Raw genomic sequence first — 24,729 nt, forward strand, 5'->3', positions numbered from 1 at the left:
ATTCATAATGCCCCTTCCTTAGCATACCAAAAAAATCTAATGGAGATAATTGCTTAAGACACTGGGGACAAAAATAGGTACTAAAGACCAACAAGTTCAGAAAAGAAATACTGTACACCAATATTATTCGATCACACATTTTTGAGAGAAAACTCCTGCCTCCTAAAAGCCTTCAATGATAAGCACATTTCAGCTACTTTATATTTAATCTATCTATATGACTTGAGAACATCAAAAGGAAGAATATTACCCACTTGCAATTATGTTTCTCTGAAGATATAATTCTGACAATGTCTCACTCCCAGGTTTTAGCACCATAATGAAAGACAGGCAGGACGTCTCAGCTCTTACAGAATTGTGACCTCTGAGGGCAGCAGTAGTATGTCAGTGCACAAAAAAGGCCCCCTAGCAACTATTTCACACCAACCCTGCTGGATATAAATACTATCTTCTGTTGCACAGCAGGTGAATGTAACAGAATGGTGAACCAATTCAAAATAATTAATCATGGCCTAAGTAATGAGAAACCTTAAAAAAAAAAATCCCAAACTCTAAGGGGGTTTAGTGGGAATCCTGTTGCTACTATATCTTCAGATAAGCAGAACTACAAATAACTTTTCCTTCTCTGAAGATACCATCCAACTGCATTTTTAATTTATGTTAATGCAAAGTAGGTACCTTTTAATTCATGCTACACCGGGCAACTGAAGCACAGCACTTTAAAGTGCTCTACAATTCACAGCTCCATAGTCCAGACTATGTAGACAAGCCCTAAGAACCTAGAAGGACGTCCTAACAGAATACTAAGTAAAGTTGCAATGAGACAACTTAACAAGACTAATGCCAGAAGTGAGAACAGGACTTTATAAATATTACTTAATGCGGCCATTAGAAGGCTTAGTAAGAACATATGGGCTATAAATTTCTATATACTGATGACACACGGCTTTATGTTTTCATTTGATGTGATCCAACCAAAACAGTCAATGATCTTACTCCATATCTTGGTGAGACTGGGGCATGAATAGTTGGTTGAGGCTTAATCCAGACAAGACTGAGGCGATATTTGAGGGAAGCAACTGGAGGATATGGTGAAAAAGGTCTACCTTTTTGATTGAGGGTTTGCATCCACCATTCATTGGTCAGGGTTGCAATCCAGAGGTCTAGTTGGACTCCCAGCTGCTACCAGAAGATTAAACAGCAACAACAACCAGCTCAGTTTCTTATAATTTATTTACAGCTAGGAGGTTAATATCATTCCTTTTGGATAAGGATCTCATGACTGTTGCCCATCCTTTTGTCACCTCAAGATTAGAGTACTGCAATGAACTCTATGTGGGGCTACTCCTTAAACCCATCCAGATACTGCAGCTTTGGCAGGCAACAGCAGCCTAACTAATAAATGCAGCATCTTGCCACAAGCACATGAAATCTATGTTTCACAATCTGTGCTGGCTGGCCATGAATTTCCATCCAAAATTAAAGGTGCATTTTTTATTTTAAAGTTCCAAATGACTTAGGCTCTCCCTCAGGTAGGTAGGTCCTTTCTCCCCATTCCATATGCCACAGTTGAGATCAGCAAAAGTGCTTAAGCTACAGCCCTGATAGTATAAATGAAAGCACACTGCTGGCAGAGCACTCCTTGTGAAAGCCCAGCAGCTCTGAAATGCACTCCCTGCCTTGGTATGTAATTACTTAAACTGGATGATCTTCAGGGCATGTCACAATGATCATCTTTTTCAGAGGCATTTGAAAATAAGGGGTGGGGAGAACTGCAAGGGGGGGAATTGCTGCACTTTGATGTAACTTAAAAAAAGACATCCTAAGACACCAAGAACAGACAGACAGGCACCCTTTTTAGCATCTTTATAAATCTAAATAAATATATACATCTACAAGAAAAGCAGGAGTGGTTACCTTGCCTCTGATCAAGTGAGCCTTGGCATGGTCTTCCAATTTCAGGACAGCCAGACCATAAAAAGAAATGCACTGTAACAACTATTTGGACATGGTCATCTTGGTAATAGCATTGTCCAGCAAAATGATGTCAAAACATGCAAAAAATGTAATCAATGTTTAAGGGTTTCAGTGATGCCAAACAGAACCCCAAGAGCCTTTTGACATAGAAAATACGGAGAAGGGCCTCATTGAAATGGACAGGTAAAAAAATGCTGATAAGACAATAGGCTAATTTAAGATGAAACTCTGGTACTTCCTTGGAAAGCAGGAGTTCTGCCAATCTCGCACTACAGAGCTAAGACCCCTAAGAAAGAATCATTGCATGTGGTATCCTTAAAGCAATGCATTATTATTCTTGGTAACGCCCACAATATTCAAACACAAAGGAAGGAATGGACCTTTCCCCAATTAACTCCCAATCTAAAAAATACAAACATGAAATCTATCATTCCCATGGTAGTGACCAATTGCTTGATGTGAAAACATAATGGATCAAAATACTCCCATTTTTCCAGCTAACTGAGATGCAGTTAACCCCAAAATTTTGCTTTTCACAGTTTTTTTCTTTAATTCAGAAAAGGAGGCAATATTAACTAATACTTTAGATAGTGTTAATCAGGTACATATTACTAACAAATTTAAGGTCCTTGTTAACTTTATTATAAACTGTCATATCAATAAATGAACATACAGATACATCAGATGAAAAAGTATGAACTAAAAGCACAGGCACATTACAAGACTGTGACTCATCCAGAGACAGGAAATACAGATTAATTCCACAATGAAGTCTGAATGTTCAAAGGTCAAAAGGATAACATAGACTGTGGCTTATTCTACCTACTTCTGTTAGCTTTTACTATTCCAAAAAACAGAAAGACAATAAAATATTTGACTAGTTAAACTGTGTGCTTATGCACCTATAATCTTTGACCACATCTTTTTAAATGATTCAGGAATTGTCTTAAAACGCTAAAGGCACTTTACCTGCAAAATCTTTGAAGGTGTTTCTACTGCTGTATGTAAAGGTTCTCATTGAGTTATCATTACATTCTTTTACCAATCCCACAGTTTCAGCTCCCAGCAAGAGCCTTAAGTGAGAGGCTCCAACAAGATATAAATTTTGATTTCCATCTATTTTTCCTCCATCTTCTTTTACCAAAGGTTTAACCAACAGCTGGGCACCTTTAATGAAAGGCAACATAAAGTAAGGAACATATAAAAGGCACATAATTAAACATTATGATTGTAACACATATCACCCAATAAGACCCAATTCTGTGAAGTGCTGAAAACCCACAGTTCTCATAATAGAGACAAGGTAGGTGAGGCAGTATCTTTCATTGGACCAACTTCTGTTGGTGAGAGAGAGACAAGCTTTCTAGCTAGAAAAAGGTGGCATGGACATTTGATTTTTCCAAGCTACTTTTGACCCATAGCCCAATGCGACTATTTGCTCTGCTATACATAAATATAACTTCAAACTATTTTTATGCAATTGGATTTCTACTAAATGGTACAAGGGAAAGGGGTTGGAAACAGGGACTTTATTTTCCTTTTTTACCCAGGTAGAAAATTCCATCTTACATAGCTAGAACACTACTACATACAATTCTCAGTATAGTCAGTGGAGGCTCAAGAGCCATAGCAACTCATAAGAGGTGTTAACCAGGATTGGGTCCTGATTTAATTTATTTTCTGTAAACACCTCATCAAGTGGGACTAGCAAGAGAATAAACACTGCAATTGACAGCCTGGCACATGGAGGACAGTTAGTCAGTCTACTCTTATAAAACACATACTTACAACATCAGTAATCCTTATTTATGCAAATAGTTCCACTGACTTCAACAGGCTACTCATAACAGTAAGGCTTCCAGGATCAGGCCTTTTGACACACTCATCATCTACCTACATGTGACAGGCCTAGAAACTAGTTTGTGGCCACAATCCAACATCAACTCAATTCTTAATGATCAATTGATTTTCTACCTGTGTCAAAAGCAAAATAAAGTCCCTGTTTCCTATTTCCAACCTTTTTCCCCATACCATATACATTTAATAGAAATCCAATTGCATACAAAATGGTTTAAAGTTATATTTATGTATAGCAGAGCAAATAGTCACAGTGGGTCATGGGTCAATAGGTAACTTGGGAAAGTCAAATGTACATGTCACCTTTTCTAGCAATACAGAAGATAGATATTTCATACCATATCTAAAATCCTGTGAATACACATTCTTTCAACTCATAACTGTATGAAAGAGCTATTACTATGCTACTGATAAATCTGTTTTAAAGTTGAAAAGTTTATGTTCCAAAAAAGATATTGAAATAATTAGAGCATCATCCAGAAGCTCTAGCTTAAATCTTGCTTTAATAATAGTTACAAAAATGATGCTAAGTGCAAATTACTTAGTCCCACATTACTTCGCTAATTTTTATTTGCAAAATACATCACTTTTATCCATTGCTTAGAAAATGTTTCAGGGAAAGAAATGTTCTAATTTTAAGAAGTTTACTAAAATTTCCATTCATTTCTAAAATCCTAATGATTCTGTTGCCTTCCCTATACGTGTTTATAATAAACTACACCAGTTTTCCTAATATGGGGAAAAGGAACAGCAACAGACTTAAACGTTGAACTCTGGGAATAATATTTGCATCCTCAATTTTTAAAGTGACATGCTATCTACACTATTAATTTTGACTACAAGGAATTGTTACATCAAAATATTGGTTTATTGTCAGGGCATTATCTTAGTACTTGGTTATTTGTATTAGACAATCAAGTTGCAAACTTTACCTAACATTCTAAAACTTTCTTCCTTCATGTCTCATCCTTCTTCAGATTCTTACAGTTCCCTAACCTCTCTCTTCAATGACCCACTATGCTACCAACAACCATGTTATCTGTCTTAGCTCTACAGTGAAGTTTTGCAGTCTAAAATCAAGTGTTTGGGGGATTCTGTGGTCAGCCATGTCCCCAACCTATGTGATATGTTAATAAACCAATATGATGGACACATCATAAACACTTCAAGACCTCATGAAAGGTAGAGGGTCCACCTGACTTGTAGGGTTGTCACCAAAAAAAAAAAGGGAGGAAGGGATCCCTCTCCAAAGGTACATTTATTTTTGATTTAAAAGTTCCTCGTTGGCTTGGGCTTTCTTAAAAAAAGGGAAATACAATCACTGGAGTTTTTCAAGATGCATTATCCCTGTGTGTATTCCACTTACAGGTGCACATGGGCCCAAATCAGAGATTTTTTGCTAGCAGTGTCTGTTTGGTCCAGGCATGTACCCTAACTACCCTTGTGCCCTTTACTGAAGGTATAAAGGGCAGTACAGGACCAACCACCACTCCAGTTCCTTCTCTACTGAAGATCACAGAGAGTATAGCAGGAATCCAAAGGAGAGAGTAAGGGAAGCAGGCCATGGAATACACACCGGAACAACACATCTCAATGAACTTCAGCTACTGTACAGACAAGTAACTCTCCTGTCTTCTTCTGAATGCTTGTCCTTGTTTCAGAGTAACAGCCGTATTAGTCTGTATTCGCAAAAAGAAAAGGAGTACTTGTAGCACCTTAGAGACTAACCAATTTATTTGAGCATGAGCTTTCGTGAGCTACAGCTCACTTGTGTGATTCTCAAGCAGCCATCTAACTATGGTGGTGGGTGTTTGGAGTCCTCTTTAAGACAAAATGAACAACTACTCCACCAAAAGTGATGTTTGATGAAGATGCCTACACCAAAGCATAGTGTATTGTAAAGGCATATATTGAACTCCATGTGGCAGCCTTACAGACAACACATTTCAGACAGGTCATCGCAGTCATTTGAACCCTTGTTGAATGAGCATTAATACTGGTTACAGGAACTAATTTAGCTAATTCATAGCACAGAGTAATGCAACCCAAAATCCACTTTGCCAATTCTGTGTGGATATCTGAACTCCTTTCATTCTTTCAGCAAACAAAATGAATAATCTTGGGGACCTAGAGAATGATTTCATTCTCCGGAAGTAGGCTAGTGCCCATCTAAAGTATGTAACTTGACTTCATCAAAAATGAATGGGGTGGGGGGGGAGGGTTTGGAAAAAATACCAGTAAAATGTATCATCCAATTCAGGTAGAATTTGGACATTATTCTGTGCACTAAGAGAAACTTTGCCCCAGTAAAAGACTGTGGTATTGGAGGTGGGGGAGATCAGCCACGAGAGACCCTAACTCTCCCAGATGTTATTGCTACAAAAAAGAAGGTTTCCACAGACAGATACAGAAAAAACCATGAAGCCAAGGGTTCATACAGACCTGTCAAAACAACATTAAGGTCCCTTATTAGGGTAGGTTCTACTACAGGTCGAAATACTTTCATTAAACCTCTAAGGAACCTAGATGTGGAAGGGTGGAAAAATACTGGAGAGCTATCCAAGGTGAGGGGTAAGGCACTAATAGCTGCTAGATGTACCCTCAGAGAGCTGAGTGAGAGACTTGAGGTCTTCTGCTAAAAGATATGGTCTACAATGTCAGGTATATGAGACTCTGGAGGTGCCAGTTTACTTTGAGCACACCAGATGGCAAATCTGTTTTACTTTGCACAGTACACTTTTCTTGTAGAATCTTTTCCACTGCTGCTCAGGATGGTTTGCACCTCTGAAGAACATGATTTTTCTAGCTCTGACATCTATCCAAAAACCAAGCAGTTAAATGGCGGGAGGACAGATCAGAATGATGGGTCATTCCCTCACTCCCAGTCACAAGATCCAGCATGAGAAGCAATCAGATTGGAGGGCAAATGGATAAGTGAAAAAGCTGTGGGGAACAGTATTGCCTCAGCCACACAGAAGTTTATAATCTCTGCCTTGTCTTGTCTGATTTTCCTTAACACCCTCAGAAGCAATGGAATTGGAGGATTAGGCATATGTGAATACGTGATTAGGAATGCATCTGCCAGGGAGCCTGGGCTTTGACCTCCTCTGGCACAAAATATCTGACATCTCTTGTTCTTATCTATTCTAAACATGCCTCTTCTGGCTGGCCCTTCCGGTGGAAAATGAACCAAATCACCAATTTGTGGATTTCCCATACGTGGAGAAGTGCATGTTGAGATTGCCCGCTAATGTGTTCTGGAGAACCGCTGATAGACTGCTGCAATTTAGTTTGCACCAGTTCCATAATTTTACTGCCTCTGCACAACACAAGGAATGATCTCACTCCACCTGCTTGTTTATGTAAAAATCTGCAGTTGTGTTCCCTTGACATAATCTGAACAGACTCATGAATCATAAGCAAGAAATGCATTTTACATGGCTCTCAGCTCCAGGACACAGATCTGTAACCAAGATTCTTCTGGAGTCCATTTTCCCTGAGCTAAATGACCACCTAGATGAATTTCCCAACCCAGTAAGGATGCATCTATCACTATTTTCCTACTGGAAGAGGGAGAGCGGTCTTTCCACCAGTCAAAGATGCAGAGGATATTCTGTGGAACTTACACAAGTATGTCCAGACTTTGTAAGGTCAGGGTGTATGCCGTCTTCAACCCATCTTGCATACAATAGAGATGTAGTTTGGCATGCTGCATCACAAAAGTGCAAGAGGCCATGTGACCCAGCAGACAGAGACAAGATCTTACTGTTATTCAACAGCTCGCTTTAAGCTGACCTATCAGACTAGACATAGCCTGGAACATGTCTTGAGGTAAGTACACTTTAGCAGTCCAGGAATTCAGTTTTTCTCCAATAAAACTCTGTATACTGTATTAGTATCAAACTTTTAACAACTTAAACCTATGATCAAGCATTTGGAAGAGCTGAACCATTTTTATGGAATTTTGAACATCTTGCTAGGACATTCTATATCTGGTCCACTGGCTAGTCAAAGGATAGACCACTATAATTTGTCATAGGCATATCGCTACCACTGCTAACAATGTCATAAATACCCTTGGTGCCACTGACAGACCAAAGGGAAGAATCCAGTATTGATAGTGATTTGGGCTGATCACTAATCATAGGAATCTCTTATGTGTAGGATGAATGTCAATGTGGAAATAAACATCCTTGAGGTCAAGAACAACAAACCTATCTCCCAGATATAGCAACGGTATAGTAAAAGCCAGGGTAACCATCCTGCATCTCAAATGGCAAATGAAGGTGTTGAGCATTCTGAAATCCAGGATCAGTTCCTATCTTCTTTTTTTCCTTGGCTATGAGGAAATATATTGGGGATAAAAACCTTTCTCTCCATATTGAGGAGGAAGAGGTTCTATTGTGCCCAGTTGAAGGAGAGAATCCATGTCCTGGAGGAGAAGCTTCTCATGAGAGAGATCCTTGAAAAGGGACAAGGAAGGTGGGTGAGGATGGATACACTGTGAAACTGAATTACATAGCCAGTTGTAATAATTGCTAATACCCATTTGTCTGATGAAATAGCATTCCATGCTCTCTGAAAATGGGAAAGAAAATTTACGAAGGAAATCCGGGAAGAACGGGGGAGTAAAATCTGGAGGGATGTTCATTCTGTAGCTCTTGACAATCCCATCAAAAGGGATGCTTGCTGGTGGCCGCTAACTGTGATGAGAAAGTAGAAGCATCAGGTGGTCTTCTCTTTTGCGTCCTTTGACATTTCCTAGGATGCTGTGCAAGCAGATGGTGATAAAAAGAGGGTGGAGTTAACCTCTGTCTTGGGTAAGATTGAGGCTCTCTGCATATTCTTTTCATTGCAGGGCTATAAATACTTAGAGAACATCAAGTGGCCTACAAGTCTTTAAAAGTGTGGAGAGAATCTTCCATTCTCTCACTGAAAAGGTTAAGGCCCTCATATGGAAGGTCGTCCACTTTGGCCTGGACTTCTCTTGGAATGCCCAAGGATTGGAGCCAGGACAAATAACTCATTACAGTGGAAGTTGCCACAGAGCATGAAGCTGTATCTGCAGGGTCTAATGATGCTTGTAAGGAGGATCTTGCCATTAACAATCTTTACATTGTTAGTAATTGAAATTGTTTCCTATGCTCCTGCAACAACTTGTCAATAAAATCCATGAATTTATTATAATTGAGATCATCATCATTTGCCATAAGAACTTGGTTATTAGATATATGGAACTGCAAACTTGCAGAATATTTTTTTCATCTGAATAGGCCTAAACATTTTGAATCAGTAGCATAGGGGATTGAATAAACAGTACCACTCTAACACCTCTCATTAACTGCAGCTATCACCAGGTACAGGGTGTGAGTAGAAGTACCTGGCTCCTTTAACAGAAACATATTTCTTTTCAGTCTTTTTTGAAGTCCGAGCAACAGCTGCAGGAGTCTGTCACAGTTTTTGTCCAAAAGAGCCTCATTAATAGGAACAGCAATCCTCCCAGGCATAGTGTTGTGAAGGACATCCAATAATTTAGGAGTCTCTTGAACCTCCTCTAAAGGGATCTGAAGTGAAGCTGCTACTTTTTTCATTATCCCCTGAAAGTTTTTAAAGTTATCAGGTCATGAAAGTGAAACCGGTGTCATTGCTTCATCAGGAGAAAAGGAAAGAGGATGTAACCGTGCCTCTGTGGGTCACAAATGAGGATACCTAATTCAGGACAAACTGCTGAGAAATAGGGCAGATACACTCCAAGACTGGTGGCTAATTCCCCATAGGATATACCAAACCAGCCAAAAAGTAAACTTCTGTTTCACCATACTGGATAACAAGAAGTCATAAAAGCAGTTTCCTTAGGCATTCCAGTCCTTGTATTACCACCAAAAACACTAGACTTAGAGATGAGTGGTTCCTTAAAACTAATCTCCCCAAATAAAAGGTTCTTTTGATCCCAAAGGACCAACCACACACCCAGGTCAATATACAACTTAGATCTTACCCCCAAAATCACGCTGTTGCCAATCCTTTAGTATCTAAAATCTAAATGTGTATTGAAAGAAAGAAAGAAAGAAAGAGGTTAAAGGAATCAAATACCTACAGTAATTGCAAAGTTCTTGGTTCAGGCTTGTAGCAGTGATGGAATAAACTGCTAGCTTAAGCCAAGTCTCTGGCTGTTTCCAAATCATTGGAAGGTCCTCAGTCCATTGGTTAGAATGCTCCCATTAGTATAAGTTCATAGTACAGAGGCTTGGGCAGTAAAAAGACGCTGGAGCAGGATAGAGGCAAAATGGAGGGGTTTCCGGGGCCTTTTATATTTTCTGCCATGTGGAGGGAAACCTATTGTTTTAAACAAAAACCTCAGCACAGCTAGTAGAAAATTACAGGGGACAAGATAGTGTTTGGAGTCACATGGGCAAGTCCCATGTCCATGCATGAAGGTTTAGACACAGTAGAAGCCATTACCTCAAACAGCACATTTGCAGGACAGCTCATTCCGTGTAGATGGGAGTCTCCCATGGTCCATTGTCAAGTCAAGTGTTTCTTGATGAGCCACTTAATTTGAATAGTCTCTCCAAGATGTGCTGGCTAACTACCTTGCAGGCGTTACCCCAGGAGTAAACATTTGAAATACAGGAATAGAGCCAATACTCATAACTTCAAGTACAAAACTACATACATACATATAGCATAATCATATTCAGCAAATCATAACCTTTTCATAGACATCTTACATGCCACATTTTGTACAAGATTTGTTGCAAATATATAACAGAGGTTGCAACAATGATCTGTATGGTCATACTTTAATCGGATAACATCACAGAGGATTATGAAAACTGAACTCTCTCAACAGGGTTGATCTTGTTCTTCCTCTTGTTAGATCTGCTCAGGAGACTCATCGGACCAGGTTGATGTCTCTCTCCTTTACTGTCTGGAAGGGTACCCGGGAAGGATGCTTGTACAGGAACCCCAGTATGGCCCCTGAGGGACATTGTATGGGTGCAGAGAAGGCTCCCGGGCCATATGGGAACTCTATCTCTAGATAACAGGACAACCTAGACCCTCTATCTGAGCTTAAAGTTGGGGAATGAGCTCTAGGAGAGTATGTGGGTGAGTCACTCATGCTATGCTTAGAGTCAAGTGATGGATATGATATATCAGACTCCAGAGAAGAAGCAGCAGGGATAGGAGTAGTATGAGGCTGAGCCTGTCTTACAGTCAGTATCAGAAAGGAAAACGGTGCCAAGGGAGGCATTGATTCTAGTACCAGAGGCAAATTTAAGCCTCCAGATAATAAGGGGTATTCAGGTTCATTAGAAACCCTCAAATCAGTACTGAAGGTTGGAGAGCATTATAACCATGGGGCATACTTGACACCATCAATGTAGTGCTCTGTGCCAACCTGTCCTATACTGCAGAAACAGTCGGTGCCAATGATGAGGAAGCAATCAGTGCACACTGGGAGGGTGCCAAGGGGAGCTCCATACCAAAAGACTCAGTGCCAGGCACAATCACAGAGCCCTTTGACATCAAGCCAGTACCCTGCTCCTTCAATGCAACATCTGTACCAGGATGTGAAGTCTTGCTTGACTTGGAGAAGACAGGCAATTTTGACCTATTTTTTAAAGAGGATTTATGAGGAGATGTATCCCTCTTTTCCTTGGGAGGATGCTTAAATTTTCCTTTAAACACTTTTTCATGGCTCTTCTTACAAGATTCTTTCAATGAAGTCTTAATTGCATGCACCCTGGAGCTAACTAATTCAGGGCTTGATGGGTCACTCTTTGGTTTTTCCGGCTGTTGTACAAGCATCAGAGGGAACAGAAGCTGAAGCAGCCCTCACAGAACGATTCAAAAGGAAAATGTTTAGTCTCCCTAGAATTCCTTATTCTCCTGAAGAACCACCTACATAATGCTCACTTTGAGGGGGCTGTACAATTCCCCTAAAAATTAGAGGTAACCAGTCTCCATTAATTGGGAAAACTCACAAGCTATACAATATTTAAAACTGGGGCACTTATGCATAATCATATCGCAGACACTAATCAAACAAACAAGGTTGTAGGCGGAATACTGAGGAAAAATAAATTCCCTCTTAGTCTCATAACTATAACCAATGGACAGCTACACAAACAAAACAAATTACTAATTAATCTAAACTGTACTATACACAAGAATGAGACGCTAAAGTAAAGCTGCTGATACTAAAGCACTCCAGCTCAGGCCAAAAGTGAAAAGAAGGAACTGAATTAGCAGTTGGTCCCACAATACCTTTTCTACCTTGGATATGGGACACAGGGATAGTTAGAAAACATGCACAGACCAAACAGACACTGCTTACCAAAAAGCCTCTGATCTAGGCACAATCACACCTAGAGTGGAATATACAAAGAGGCAAGCACTAAAAAAATTCTTCCTTTGCTGCAAATCAAACTTGCTAAACTTGTTTCTCAACAAGTCACTATGAATTTAACTTTACCATAGCATCAAGACATTTATTTACAATAGACTACATCACCAATACAATTTCAAAATCTCTGAAAAGGAACCATTGTATTCACCTCCATTTTTCTTTTTGTCCACAATTCTTTGAGTGAGCCATTCTTTGGTTTCCTCTTTGGTGTTTTTTGCAAGCTCAATAACTACCAGAGGCCTGAAATGAGGCTCAAACGTGTCGAATGCAGACCAGCTTTCTTTCATCCTTTGACAACTTGCGAAATGCTAAAAGACAACAAACATGCCAATGTTAAAAATACTACAGGATACAGTCTGCAGAAAAAGAAACTTTGCTACAAACTACTTGTTTGTAGTTAGCATGTGAACGGAGGCATACTGTGGGTAGCATGCTCAGTGCCTGCTGGAGGGAAGCGCTATGCAGCACTTGAATAAACTTCACTGGGCGTCACTCAACGTAACGTTGCCTGCCTTTGGCGGAAGCTATATCCCATTTTCTTTATCTAGGATGACTGTTGCCACCATGTATAGCACATTGGTGGTGGCAGCGGTAGTGAGGAAGCAAAAAAATATAAATAAATAAATGCAAGAGAAAAATAAGGGAGGACACTGAGGCCATCTCCCTTTTCCCAACGGAGTAAAATCAGTGACAACTGTTACTAAATTAAGAGACATTATAAGAGCCTGAAAATGTTAATTTTGCACATTTATCAGAGAATTAAAAATGTTAATAAAAAGAATACTAATGTATTTATTCTGTAATACAATATATTTTGCCCTTACCCAGTTGAGAAAACAAATTTTGACAGACAGGTGATGAATAACATTGTTTGATTTTTAATGATCTCGATAAGGGTGGGTAAACAGACTATGAGCCTGAGGTGATAAGTTTTCATGAAAATTTTGCAAGCCTTCTTTACAAACACTAATTGAAACTTCACAGCACCTCTCTTAGGTAAGTAGGTAAATAGTATTCCCATTTTACAGATGGGTAAAGTAAGGCACAGTGATTAAGGGACTTGCTTAATATCACACAGCAAGTTAGTGGCACAGACAGGAACCTAAAGCTAGGTTGCAAAGAATTAAGCATGTGCATAGCTTTACACAAGTAGTCTCACTGACTTGAACTGAAGTTTTATGTTGACATTATTCCTTAAGCACTTGGATAAAATGTGCTGCAAGAATAAATATATCTGTGTGTGTGTGTGTGTGTATATATCTATCTATATCTATCTTCTTACTATATGTTCCATTCTAGGCATCCGATGAAGTGGGCTGCAGCTCACGGAAGCTTATGCTCTAATAAATTTGTTAGTCTCTAAGGTGCCACAAGTACTCCTTTTCTTTTTGCGGATATAGACTAACACAGCTGCTACTCTGAAACCTATCTTTTTTCTGTATGCTTCACAGAGCAACTTAGGAGTCACTGTCAAAAGAAAAATTGGTCATCTGCCTGTTCAATACATGAGAACAACAGACTAGATATAACCTCATTGGAGGAAATTTTGTTTTGCTACTGACTTGAATGGGGCCAGAATTTCATCCATTGTCTTTGACTGTAAGTACTGTTTCTCTCTCTCTCTTATTCAAAGTCAACAAGATTATATCAATCCTATGCAGAATGTCCATTTTTCACAACAGCTTCTCTGGATTTCTCCATGAAGCATACAGGAAAGGGTATTTCCAGTATAGGTAAGGCTACAAATTATAGAGATACAGTCAACACACAGCTCAATTTAAACAATAATTTCTTCCCTATCTTTTTAAAATATTAAAAAATCATGTTTAAAAAGCTAATTTATCATTTATTAGCCTGGTCAGTTTCACTTGCTACTCATACATAGCACAATCCTGTTGCATTTGGTGTTCACAATGCTGAAATAAAATGTGTACATTTTAAGTTAATATATTATGAATGCTACTAGGTTCATAAAAATGTAAATCTACATTTTAGATGTAAATCTGTACAGACAGAATGATCTAGAAGAATGAGAATAGGACTGGAAATCAGGAATTTTAATCTTGGTTCTGAGACTAACTCAGTGTTGTTTTAGACAAGCTACTTCAACTCTCTGCCTCAGTTTTCCTATTTTTAAAATGGGGGTAATATTTGCCTGTCCGCAAGGGATGTTGTGAAAATTAGTCAATGTTTGTAAAAAGCTTTCAATATGATTAGCACTGGATAAATGGTAAGTTTTATTAGCTGACAGTATCTTTTATTGAAGTAGAAAAGGAGTACTTGTGGCACCTTAGAGACTAACAAATTTATTTGAGCATAAGCTTTCGTGAGCTACAGCTCACACTCAAATAAATTTGTTAGTCTCTAAGGTGCCACAAGTCCTCCTTTTTGCGGATACAGACTAACACGGCTGCTACTCTGAAACCTTTTATTGAAGTATTGTTCTGCTCTGAAAGTGTCCTGCATAAAAAATGGCAGCTTCTTATTCAAAATGATCTTCTCCTTTTACGTATTCAGCATCATGTTTTCTCATTTTAGTCACAAAAAAGATTTCTTATCCTGTTAGCACTACAGAACTGCGCAAGTGGCGAAGATTCTATTCTAGGGGTCGGCAACCTATGGCACACGTGCCAAAGACGGCACACGAGCCAATTTTTAATGGCACGCTGCTGCCTGCCAGGTCCCAGCCGCCGGCCCCGCTCAGCCCGCTGTCGAACCCAGGCCGGCAGCAGACTGAACAGGGCCGGAGGCTGGGACCCCAGCAGGCAGCAGCGTGCCATTAAAAATCCTGCCTGCCCCAGCCTGCTCTTCTCCACCCCCCACCCCCCACCACCCCGGGGGCAGGGTGAAGAAGCTTGGTCATGCCAGCTGCTGCTGCAAAGCAGGCAAGGTCCCCGCTCCCCGGCCTCTTCCCCCCGTGTGTTGGGTTCCTGCCCCTCCTCCACTCCCTCCCTGCCGCCGATCAGCTGATGGCCCTTGCGCGGAAGGGGGAGAAGCGGAGCCGCAGTACACTCGCTGCTCCAGGGAGGAGGTGGAGAAGGGGGGTGGAATCAGGGCATATCCCTCCAGCCCCCTGCCATGAGCCACTCTGGGCAGGGGGCTGGGAGCACCCCCACGACCCTAGCCCACACCCCCAGCCCTCTGCCCTGACCCCTGCACCCCTCTCACACGCACCCAGCCCTCTGCCCTGACTCCTGCACCCCCCACATTCCCACCCCCACCCTGAGCACCAAACGGGAGCTCCTGCACACACCCCCATTCCCACCTGTGCCCTCGCACCAAATGGGAGCTCCCCAAGTACACACTCCACACCCAAACCTCCTGCCCCAACCCTGAGCCCCCTCCCTCATTCTAGCTCCTGGCCAGACCCTATACCCCAACCCCCAGCCTGCTCCTTCACCCCCAGCCCTGTGCTCAGTGCACTCCCACCCTCAGCTCAGTGCAGAGAGAGAGAGGAAGAGAATGGGCTAGAACCAGGGAGATGGTAGGTACCCACTCTATGTGGGCAGGGCTGGGATCCCAGACTGGCAGCGGGCTGAGCGGGGCCGGCAGCCAGGACCCTGGCTGGCAGGAGCCAACGGACGGAACCCCAGACCAGCAGCGGGCTGAGTGGCAGCAGGCTGAGCCGCTCAGCCCGCTGCCGGTCTGGGGTTCTGGCTGCCAGCCCCTTGCCAGCCAGGGTCCCAGCCGCAGGTCCTGCTCAGCCTGCTGCCAGCCTAGGTGAACGGAACCCCAGGTTGGCAGCGGGCTGAGCAGGCCAGCGGTGTAAAATCAGCATTTTAATTTAATTTTAAATGAAGCTTCTTAAACATTTTGAAAGCCTTGTTTACGTTACATACGACAATAGTTTAGTTATATGATATATAGACCTATAGAGACAGACTTTCTAAAAAACGTTAAAATGTATTACTGGCACGCGAAACCTTAAATTAAAATGAATAAATGAAGATTCGGCACACCACTTCTGAAAGGTTGCCGACCCCTATTCTATTCCATCTTGTTGCTCCTGTTTGAGATTGCACAAGTGTCACCAACGATGTTATCTGGAGGCAAAAGGGTTCGGGGCGGAGCTGCAGTCGAATTGCCGCCACGTGACACGGACTGGCGCCCGATTCTAAATGCAGCCCCAAGCACGTGCTTGGAAAACTGGTGCCTGGAGCCGGCCCTGACAGGGTTACACAGATGTAACAGACTATAACCTGGCCTGTAGAATCTTTACTATTTGTGATGATGCACAACATAAGAAAAAACCGATCGTATTTGATCAAGAAACTAGGGACACACAAACATAGAATTCCCTTATGCCATTTTATATCCATCCTTCCAAGAAGAATTGCACTCAGTTTACTTAGGTGTGTGTACAGCAATTGGCACCCTAGTCTCAGTACAAATAATAAACACCCTTCCTACATCTACTACTTGATGGTCCAAGGGGTACATCTAGAAGGTAGCATGGAGTGCAGTTGACATGCCCCAGAAAGGCATGCCACATCCACTTAGATGTGTCACAAACGCCAGCACTCTACGGGTAACAGAAGGAGAAATGCAATTACGGTTTAGCTGTTACTGTTAGCAAACAGAAAGTATGCTGACCTTGTTATAAATCAACTGTTTCATGATACTTTGGAATTGAAGAAAATATAGAATATTAATTAATGTAATACATTTTATTGAATAAATTTAATACAAAGGTTTTCAGACAAAAAACTTGTTTATTCTCCAGTAAAAGGATTGTGTTCACATTATCTACTTCATGCTTTTATTCATAAAGTGCTATCAGTATGCTCAGTTTTCAAACAAGGAGACATAACTTTTGCTCCAAGAAGAAACAATGATCTAAATATTCATATTGTATTGTAATTCAAAAGATAGCACTGTCCAGATAAAAGGCAGCTGTGAAGGGCATCAAAACATATCTTTCACACTTCAACACACCTGTGAGTGATTCAGGCACGGAGGGGAAAAGCGTTAAGACCACCCTGGCTCTGGTTATCACAAATTCTAGCTAATCCTAAAATCAGTCTAATTCACTTGCTCACGTTCAAATCCCAATTAGCAGAAACCAATTCTATGATGTGAAAAACCACGGGACCGACTTCGAAAGGAAGACAATTTGATAGTTATTAAATGTAGGTAGCAACGGGTGATCTACTTTGCAAATCTGCAAAATGCAATCCGGGCAGTCCAGCCCCACCCCGACCACAGCTCGGAGAGGGGTGGAGGAGAGGGCAAAGTTGGAGCAACTCGGCAGGGTCCTAGAGAAGAGTAAGCGTACGCGCAGTCTTGCCCGCTACCAACGCCCCAGTACTCCTGCACCCCTGACGCCTTAGGCCCTCCCCAGTGCCCGGCTTCTCTGGGGTGCCAGCCGTGAGCGGACCCCGCGCCACTCAGGGATGGGCGAGGGAGGCTCCTCCTCTCCCGGCGGCGCAGACACGGCAGGGACTAGCGGAGAGCAGGGGGCTCACACTCACCCTCTGCCTCTTTATTCCACGTCTGCAGGCGAGGGAGGGAGGGAGGGAGCAGAGCGGCTGCGGGTGATGAGAGGGGGCGTTAGACCCGCCGTAACAACAGGGAGCGTGCGCCGGTGTTAGGGGCGCGGCTGCTCGCGCCAAAAGGGCGGGCCCAAGAGGGACGCGAGGCGGGGCTTAGGGAAGGAGAAGCGCTCGGGGAAGACCGCGGGAGCCGCGCGCGCCAGGAGGCGGAGCTAGGAGAGCGGACCGCGCGAGCCAAAGGGCGGAGCTAAGACGTTGCCTGAGTGTTACTCCGCCCTCCCCCTTTCTCAAGAGCGGTTGGCCGGCGGTTGGCCCCGACGGGACTCGTGTATAGCCCCCTCAAGCGTCTGGCAGCCGTGTAGCTGTGCAGCTGCTGCTGCTAAAAATGGCAGCAAAGGCTTTGCATGGGGGCGCAGAGAGCCATGTATGGTACACACACCCCTAGGCTGCTGTGCGTCTGTGCGCGCCTAGGCAGTGCCTCGCTGTCCTTCCCTGCTAGTTGTACCCGTACTGGGGTCGAGGGGGGGGGGTGCAGTATACATATGCCACACGCGGGAGCCAGCGTAGACCTGCTGCATGTTGCTCTTTAGCCTCTGGAGTGTGGGGAAAGCAAGGTCAGGGTCCTCCCCACCAGGGTGCTAGGAGTCTGGCAGCAGCCCCTGGCCAGAAGTGGTTTTCCTGAGATGCACAGTTTACAGTTTTGTTCAATGGCTTTCAGTATCTGCACTCTATAAATTGTTCCAACGCCCCTGTTCCCCACACAGGCATTAGGACTCTACATAGTCATGTGTGCCCATCTCCCATGCCCACATGCACCCCTTCTGTCTTGCTGCTCCCTGCCATCCACCATATCCTGCTTTTCACCCTGTAACTCCTCAGAGCTCATGGCTTCCAGCAGCAGTAGCTATTCTGGCCTCCTGTACTTTCAGCATTATCCATTGTGCAATAAGAAGTTAAAGAAAACAAGCTACTTCCTAATACATACATGAGCCTCCCACTGGCCCACAAAATCTTATTTTCCCCTCCCTTACCCTACCTCTCCTTGCTTTGTTGTCTCCTGTTTGTTCTAGTCTTAATTTAGGGACTACCCAGCAAACCTGTATTACAGGGTGTAGTACGTACTTACAACCCACTGATTTCAGTGGGATTATTCACAGTAGTAAATGCTAAATCCATTTTATTTACTTGTATAATTTCCTGCAATCTAGAGAGCACATTTCTGTTTGTACAGCCACCTAAAGAGAACTGTACAGAATAGTCCTAAATTTTCTAATATTTCCGGTATCAGACCTCAAAAAAAAAAAAAAGGAATTGTCACTCCTTTCTCTCCCCCAAATCCTCAGGAAATTAATTGAGATTATATATATATATATATATAAAATCCCATTTGATTATATATATATACACCCGTTTGATATTAACAGATGAGTACCAATTAATGTTACAGAAATAAAAAAAATTGCAAGGTCCTTGCACAGAGAAACCTCTTTCCAAACCCCAAATTTGGCATTCAGTTTAACTCTGTGCATATGAGAAAGAATCAGTCATTAAGTACGTAATTCTGCTGATACATCAAAATTACTAATTTTTTCCTTGAGTCCTAGTAAAAGGTGGATTCTGTCAATATGTCAAGGCTCAATTGAAAGAAAATTTAATATAAAAGCTGAATTGGCGAGAGTCACTTCATACAAGCAGGAATTGTTGCCAGTAGCTAAGGATAACAATAATCATGTTTAAGACATCTCAAACATGAGAGACACAGTTAAATAGTTACAAAGAGGATTTGGTTCTCCCCTGTTGCTACAAGGTGGTAAACATTACAAGAGCCATTGACCTAGGGGTCCTGCTGTGGGAGGGAAGGTTTAGCTTATCAAAACTTGTTCTGGTCCCAGTCTCTAAGTGGACACCAGTGTGCTGAGTCTTATATAAGTACTTTTTATCTGTATATTTACAAAAGAAGGTAAACACTATTACTATCTTCATTCTACTGATGAGGAAACTGAGGCACAAATAGGTGTAGTGACTTCCCCAAAGTCATACAGCAAGCCAGTAGAAGAGCAGGGGATATAATCTACATTCATTATCACGGCATAGAGACCATTAGGTCAAATCTGAATTTTATTACAACTGTAGAGGAAATTACTTTTCCAGTGATATGTAGCCCAATTTTCACATGCTAGCAGTTGTATTTTCCTTTATATTATAGGGGTTTGCAAGAAGCAGCTCCCACAGACAGACCGCAGCACAGAGACAGAGGCTGGGAAATGGAAAGTGGCTACCCATTCGTTGTGCATGAGACCCTGACAGTGGGTGTTTGGCCAGAGAAGAGGGGAAGTTGCTGAGAGAGGAGAGTGACTGACACTCCTGGTCAACCAACTGTACCCAACAATGTCTGCACGTGGCTGGGACTCCCAGTTATGTGCATCCAGCCCAAACATTGTTTGTGGGGGAAATAGGGGAGTTTACTTTCAGAAGTAGAGATAGGTGAAGTTGTTCGGTTGCTCTCTACATGGTAGAAGAGAGGTAAATCCCTTTTACCTGCTAGTGAAAGGAGCCCAGCTGATTCAAAGCACCCAGTTTCACCACTCAGTCAGCTATTCCCAAAACAGCTTGGCTATAGCAGGCATTGGGCAAAGAAAAGCCCATCCCTCCACTCAAGCAATCACCAGCCACAACATAGAACGAGCAGAAAGAGAGGAGGCCAACCTGCCCAGGTGTGGACAAAGCGAAGAGGAGGGAAGCAGCTCTCAGATTACTATCCAGAGGGAACAGATAGAAGGCCAGCCACACCTACTAGGCCTCCCTAGCACAGAAAGTCAAGGGAGGATTAGTATTTGAGCAACACAGAGACCTGCTCTCCAGTCCAGAGAGCAATCTGTCTCACAGTATGATACTGTACCAATACTGGGTGTGTCTACACTTTGGGCTGGAGGTGTAAATTCCACTTTGACTTTGAGGACATGTACTTGGATGGGTACATACTTGGAATGGCTAGCCCATCATGCAGCTGTAGCTACATTCTATTTTTAGCATGGTAGCTCCATCAGACAGGTACATCTACTCAAGCTGGAATTTACACCTTCAGCTCCAGTGTAGATATACCAAGTGAGTATTTTCACTTACTCTTAGGGAAATACCCAGAGGTCATTCAAGACCTTGTCTAAGAGACTCAGTTAAGTTCAGCGTAAAGACAGGCGAAGGATTACAGAGAGTTGAAGGATAGTGTCAGCACCCAAATGATGGTCAGGGCTCTGACATAAAAACAACGGCAAGTTTACTTTTCTTTAATCAATCCTAAAGAGCTCTAACACAAGTGACAGTGTGTACATACTGACCAGCTGAGATCTGTGGGTAGACTTTACGATTGGACCCTCTTTTCTTTTATATTCTGTTTGTAGAATTCAGATTGTATTTAATTATTGCAAAAGATGTGATTATTTGAGGGGAGGGGTGTTTGATTATTGTTTTGGAGTTAACACTTTGGTATCTCTCTTCCCCTTGATTTCCCTGACCTTTCCTTTTACCCATGGTTCCTACTTATCCCCTCTTCTTTTTATGTAACCCAAACCCTTTCTCTTAAATGTTGGGAGGGGTTTTCCTACAACTTTTTGGTTCTTGATTCCTATTAAATATATTGTTAATGTCCTAGGTATCAGAGGGGTTATATATAAGCATGTATTCACCTGACCACTAGATGGAGGCACTATGTATTCTATAGATTGACAACTTGAGGTGTGCCATTAACCCAGTGGTCCTGTGGTGGGGCAGAGAGTTGCTTAGAAGGGAAAAGCAAGTGGCTTCTTTGGGCATGTCTACACTGCAATTAAAACCCCCTGGCTCAGGCTAAGGAACTGTTTAATTGTGGTGTAGATGTTCAGACTCAGGCTGGAGCCGGGGCTCTAGGACTCTGCAAGGTGGGAGGGTGCCAAAGCGTGGGCGGCAGCCTGAGTCAAACATCTACACCACAATCAAACAGCCTCTTAGACTGAGCCCCACGAGCTTGAGTCAGCTGGCATGGGCCAACCACAGGTGTCTAACTGCAGTGTAGATATAACATACCCTTCTACTCTTAAGGACAAGGGGTGTACTAGTAGAGGGCTATACCAGGAGTTGAAATATTGTAACAAACCCATATACTGCAATCGAAAGATAATTATTATATAAATAACCCCCAGTGGTGAGCTGTGACTAGATCTCTCATTTTCCACCTATGCAAAAAAAATATGAAAGCCTTTACCATTTAAATCCTAATAGATTCCTTATCCTCTCTGTAAATTGGCCTCTAATGGGCAACATCTAATGGCCTTTAATGGGCAACAAAGCATGAAGTGCCTAATCCTGCAAAAAGGTGAGTACCTCCTAGAAGGTTCTGTGCTTTCTCTCTGAGTTCAATGAAGTTGAGGATACTCTGTACCTCTTGGGTGGGACTCTATCTTGCAGGATTGGACCCAAAAAGATAGTATATTATAGTCTGGCCATTCATACTGACTTACATCCAGAATTCCCCAAACTGTAATTGTCACTGATTGTAATAAATTTTACTGGTGAAAAGAGATGGTTTGGTAAAGGTTCCTTTATTTTATTCTTCTAGAGTAGACGTTTTAAAAACTATATCAAATCTTGCAGGAAAATCTCACAGAAATGAGCACATCAAAATGGTTAAGTGTAGATAAAATAATGGGCAACTTTTAGCTAGTATTTATATAAAAGTTATAAAACTTTCTGTACCAATTAACATTTATATTTTAGAGTTATCAAAGAAAAAACAGAAATTTTATTTTCTACCAAACAGCACATGAACATTTTGCTTTCCAGACTTTCTTTCTCATTATCTTATTTTTGTTACTATTGCAAAAAATGACTATAGTAGTTCTAGTTAGTGTAGAATTATTTTGCAAAATAAAGGATTTTTTTCAAGGGTCTATTATGTGCTGTGTGTGACCAAAGGAAGATAAGCTGCAAAGAATAAAAGAAAAATTGAAATTTTAACTGATAGATCTTCAATAGCCATCAATTCAGAAATACTAAAGACCACATATTTGTAGATTTAATTACATTTTCCATAAATTCTAATTTATCTTTCATACTGCTAAGTGGTCCACTTAGAACATTAGTACTATCTGTACAGCAAAATCTTTAATCTTGTCATCAAGTTCATTGACTTTGTCTTCTACAGCTGTAGTGTTATTCTAAAATCTTATTTGAAACAGAGCATAATTTATACAAAAATGTTTCAAACTGAGTTTGAAGAGCTTTTAACCCTGTATATGATGGAAACCACTTCAAGCCAGGGGGTATCATAGCACCCTCAGCACCCCTAGTTCCAGCACCTATGGGGTCCCCCAAGGATCTGTACTGGGACCTGTGTTGTTTAACATTTTCATAAATGATCTGGAAAAGAGGACAAACAGTAAGAGGACAAAGTTTACAGATGATAAAATATTACTCAAGTCCAAATCAGACTGTGAAGAGTTACAAAGGGATCTCACTAAACTGGATGACTGAGCAACAAAATGGCAGATGAAATTCAGTCAAAAAAGCTAACAAAGTTAGGAACCATTAGGAAAGGGATAGATAATAAGACAGAAAATATCATAATGTGACTATATAAATGCATGTGATGCCCATGCCTTGAATACTGTGTGTAGTTCTGGTCCCCCCACATCTCAAAAAACTAGGGTGACCAGACAGCAAGTGTGAAAAATCGGGACGTGGTTGGGGGGTAATAAGAGCCGATATAAGAAAAAGACCCAAAAATCGGGACTGTCCCTATAAAATCGGGACATCTGGTCACCCTACAAAAAACATTTCTTAGAATTGGAAGAAGTACAGAGAAGGGCAACAAAGGAGTATGGAACAGCTTCCATACAAGGAGAGATTAAAAAGACTGGGCCTGTTCATCTTAGAAAAGAGATGACTAAGGAGAGGGGAAATATGTTAGAGGTCTATAAAATCATGAACAATGTGGAGAAAATGAATATGTGAAGGGGTAAATAACACTTGCCTAACACAAGAACCAGGAGTCACTCAATGAAATTAATAGGCAGCAGGTTTAAAACAAACAAAAGGAAGTATTTCTTCATACAGTGCACAGTGAACCTGTGGAACTCATTGTCAGGGATACTGTGAAGGCCAACAGTGTAAGTGGGTTCAAAAAAATCTGCCTGCAGCAGATGACTGACACCCTTTTGGAGGAAGAAATAACACAGGCAGGGATTCAGGTGGACTGCTGAGCTGCATGTAGAATGGGAGTGGGGAAGCATTGGAGGAAATCCACAAATCCCCTTTGTCTAACAGTAATGTAGCTAAATTTGACCCTTTATTTCTAGTTATTAGTCAACAAATATAGCCATATGCTCAGTATTACATCATAGACAACTGAAGAGCAAGTGAGGGCTGGGGAATCAAACTCACAGTTTATATTGGTTACTGACCCGCTCCAGAAAGATCAGTAGCAAACAGTTCATGGAGCACATTTTGATAGGAAAATTTTCCAGTCCAAAAATTTAGACCAGTTTTAATCACTAAAGCACCATAAGCATTTATAAGGCCATACTGTCATTTACAATAAGACTCCTTTACATCACTCTGACAATGTAAAGGAGCCTTAAAACTTTTACACCTGTTTTATACTCACGGGGGAATTCATTAAGAACAATGTGAACAATTCACTAAGCAGGCAGGCTGCTACATTCTGCTCTGCCTGAGGAAACAGAGCTTTCTCCATGCCTACCTCCTTAGAAACACTCCAAAGCCCTGCCCCTCAAGGCAGGGTGCACTGTGATATCAAGCGAGAGGGCCAGAGTCTCTCTCACTCACTCACACGCTCCGCCCCACCCCACCCGTCTGGTGATGATTTACGTCTCCCCTATCTGCTCCAGATGCCCAAACTGACGTGCCCGCCCTGCCTGGGAGGGGCATGTGAACACTCTTGCAGCTTCCTTTTGCTTCCCTGTCAGAATTCATTTTTCTGCAGGGAAGCAAAAAAAT

General features: G+C 41.8%; 1 protein-coding gene across 4 annotated transcripts in view; it reads right to left on the reverse strand.

Moving 5' to 3' along the window:
- ANO10 (anoctamin 10) overlaps window positions 1-24,729 on the reverse strand; it is a 259,737-nt gene that overhangs the window by 222,140 nt on the left and 12,868 nt on the right. For 3 of the 4 annotated variants that reach the window (XM_074945603.1, XM_074945600.1, XM_074945601.1), the window contains exons 2-3: window positions 12,396-12,555; window positions 2,947-3,144 (exon numbers count right to left, since the gene is read on the reverse strand). In XM_074945603.1, the coding sequence (XP_074801704.1) occupies window positions 2,947-3,144; window positions 12,396-12,555 (358 nt within the window). Of the gene's footprint in view, window positions 1-2,946; window positions 3,145-12,395; window positions 12,556-17,718; window positions 17,852-24,729 lie in introns of those variants that run through there. The other variant, XM_074945602.1, reaches the window with a different exon arrangement.

The sequence above is a fragment of the Natator depressus genome, chromosome 2 (genome assembly GCF_965152275.1).
Source record: "Natator depressus isolate rNatDep1 chromosome 2, rNatDep2.hap1, whole genome shotgun sequence".
In the NCBI taxonomy this organism is placed as follows: Eukaryota; Metazoa; Chordata; order Testudines; family Cheloniidae; genus Natator; species Natator depressus.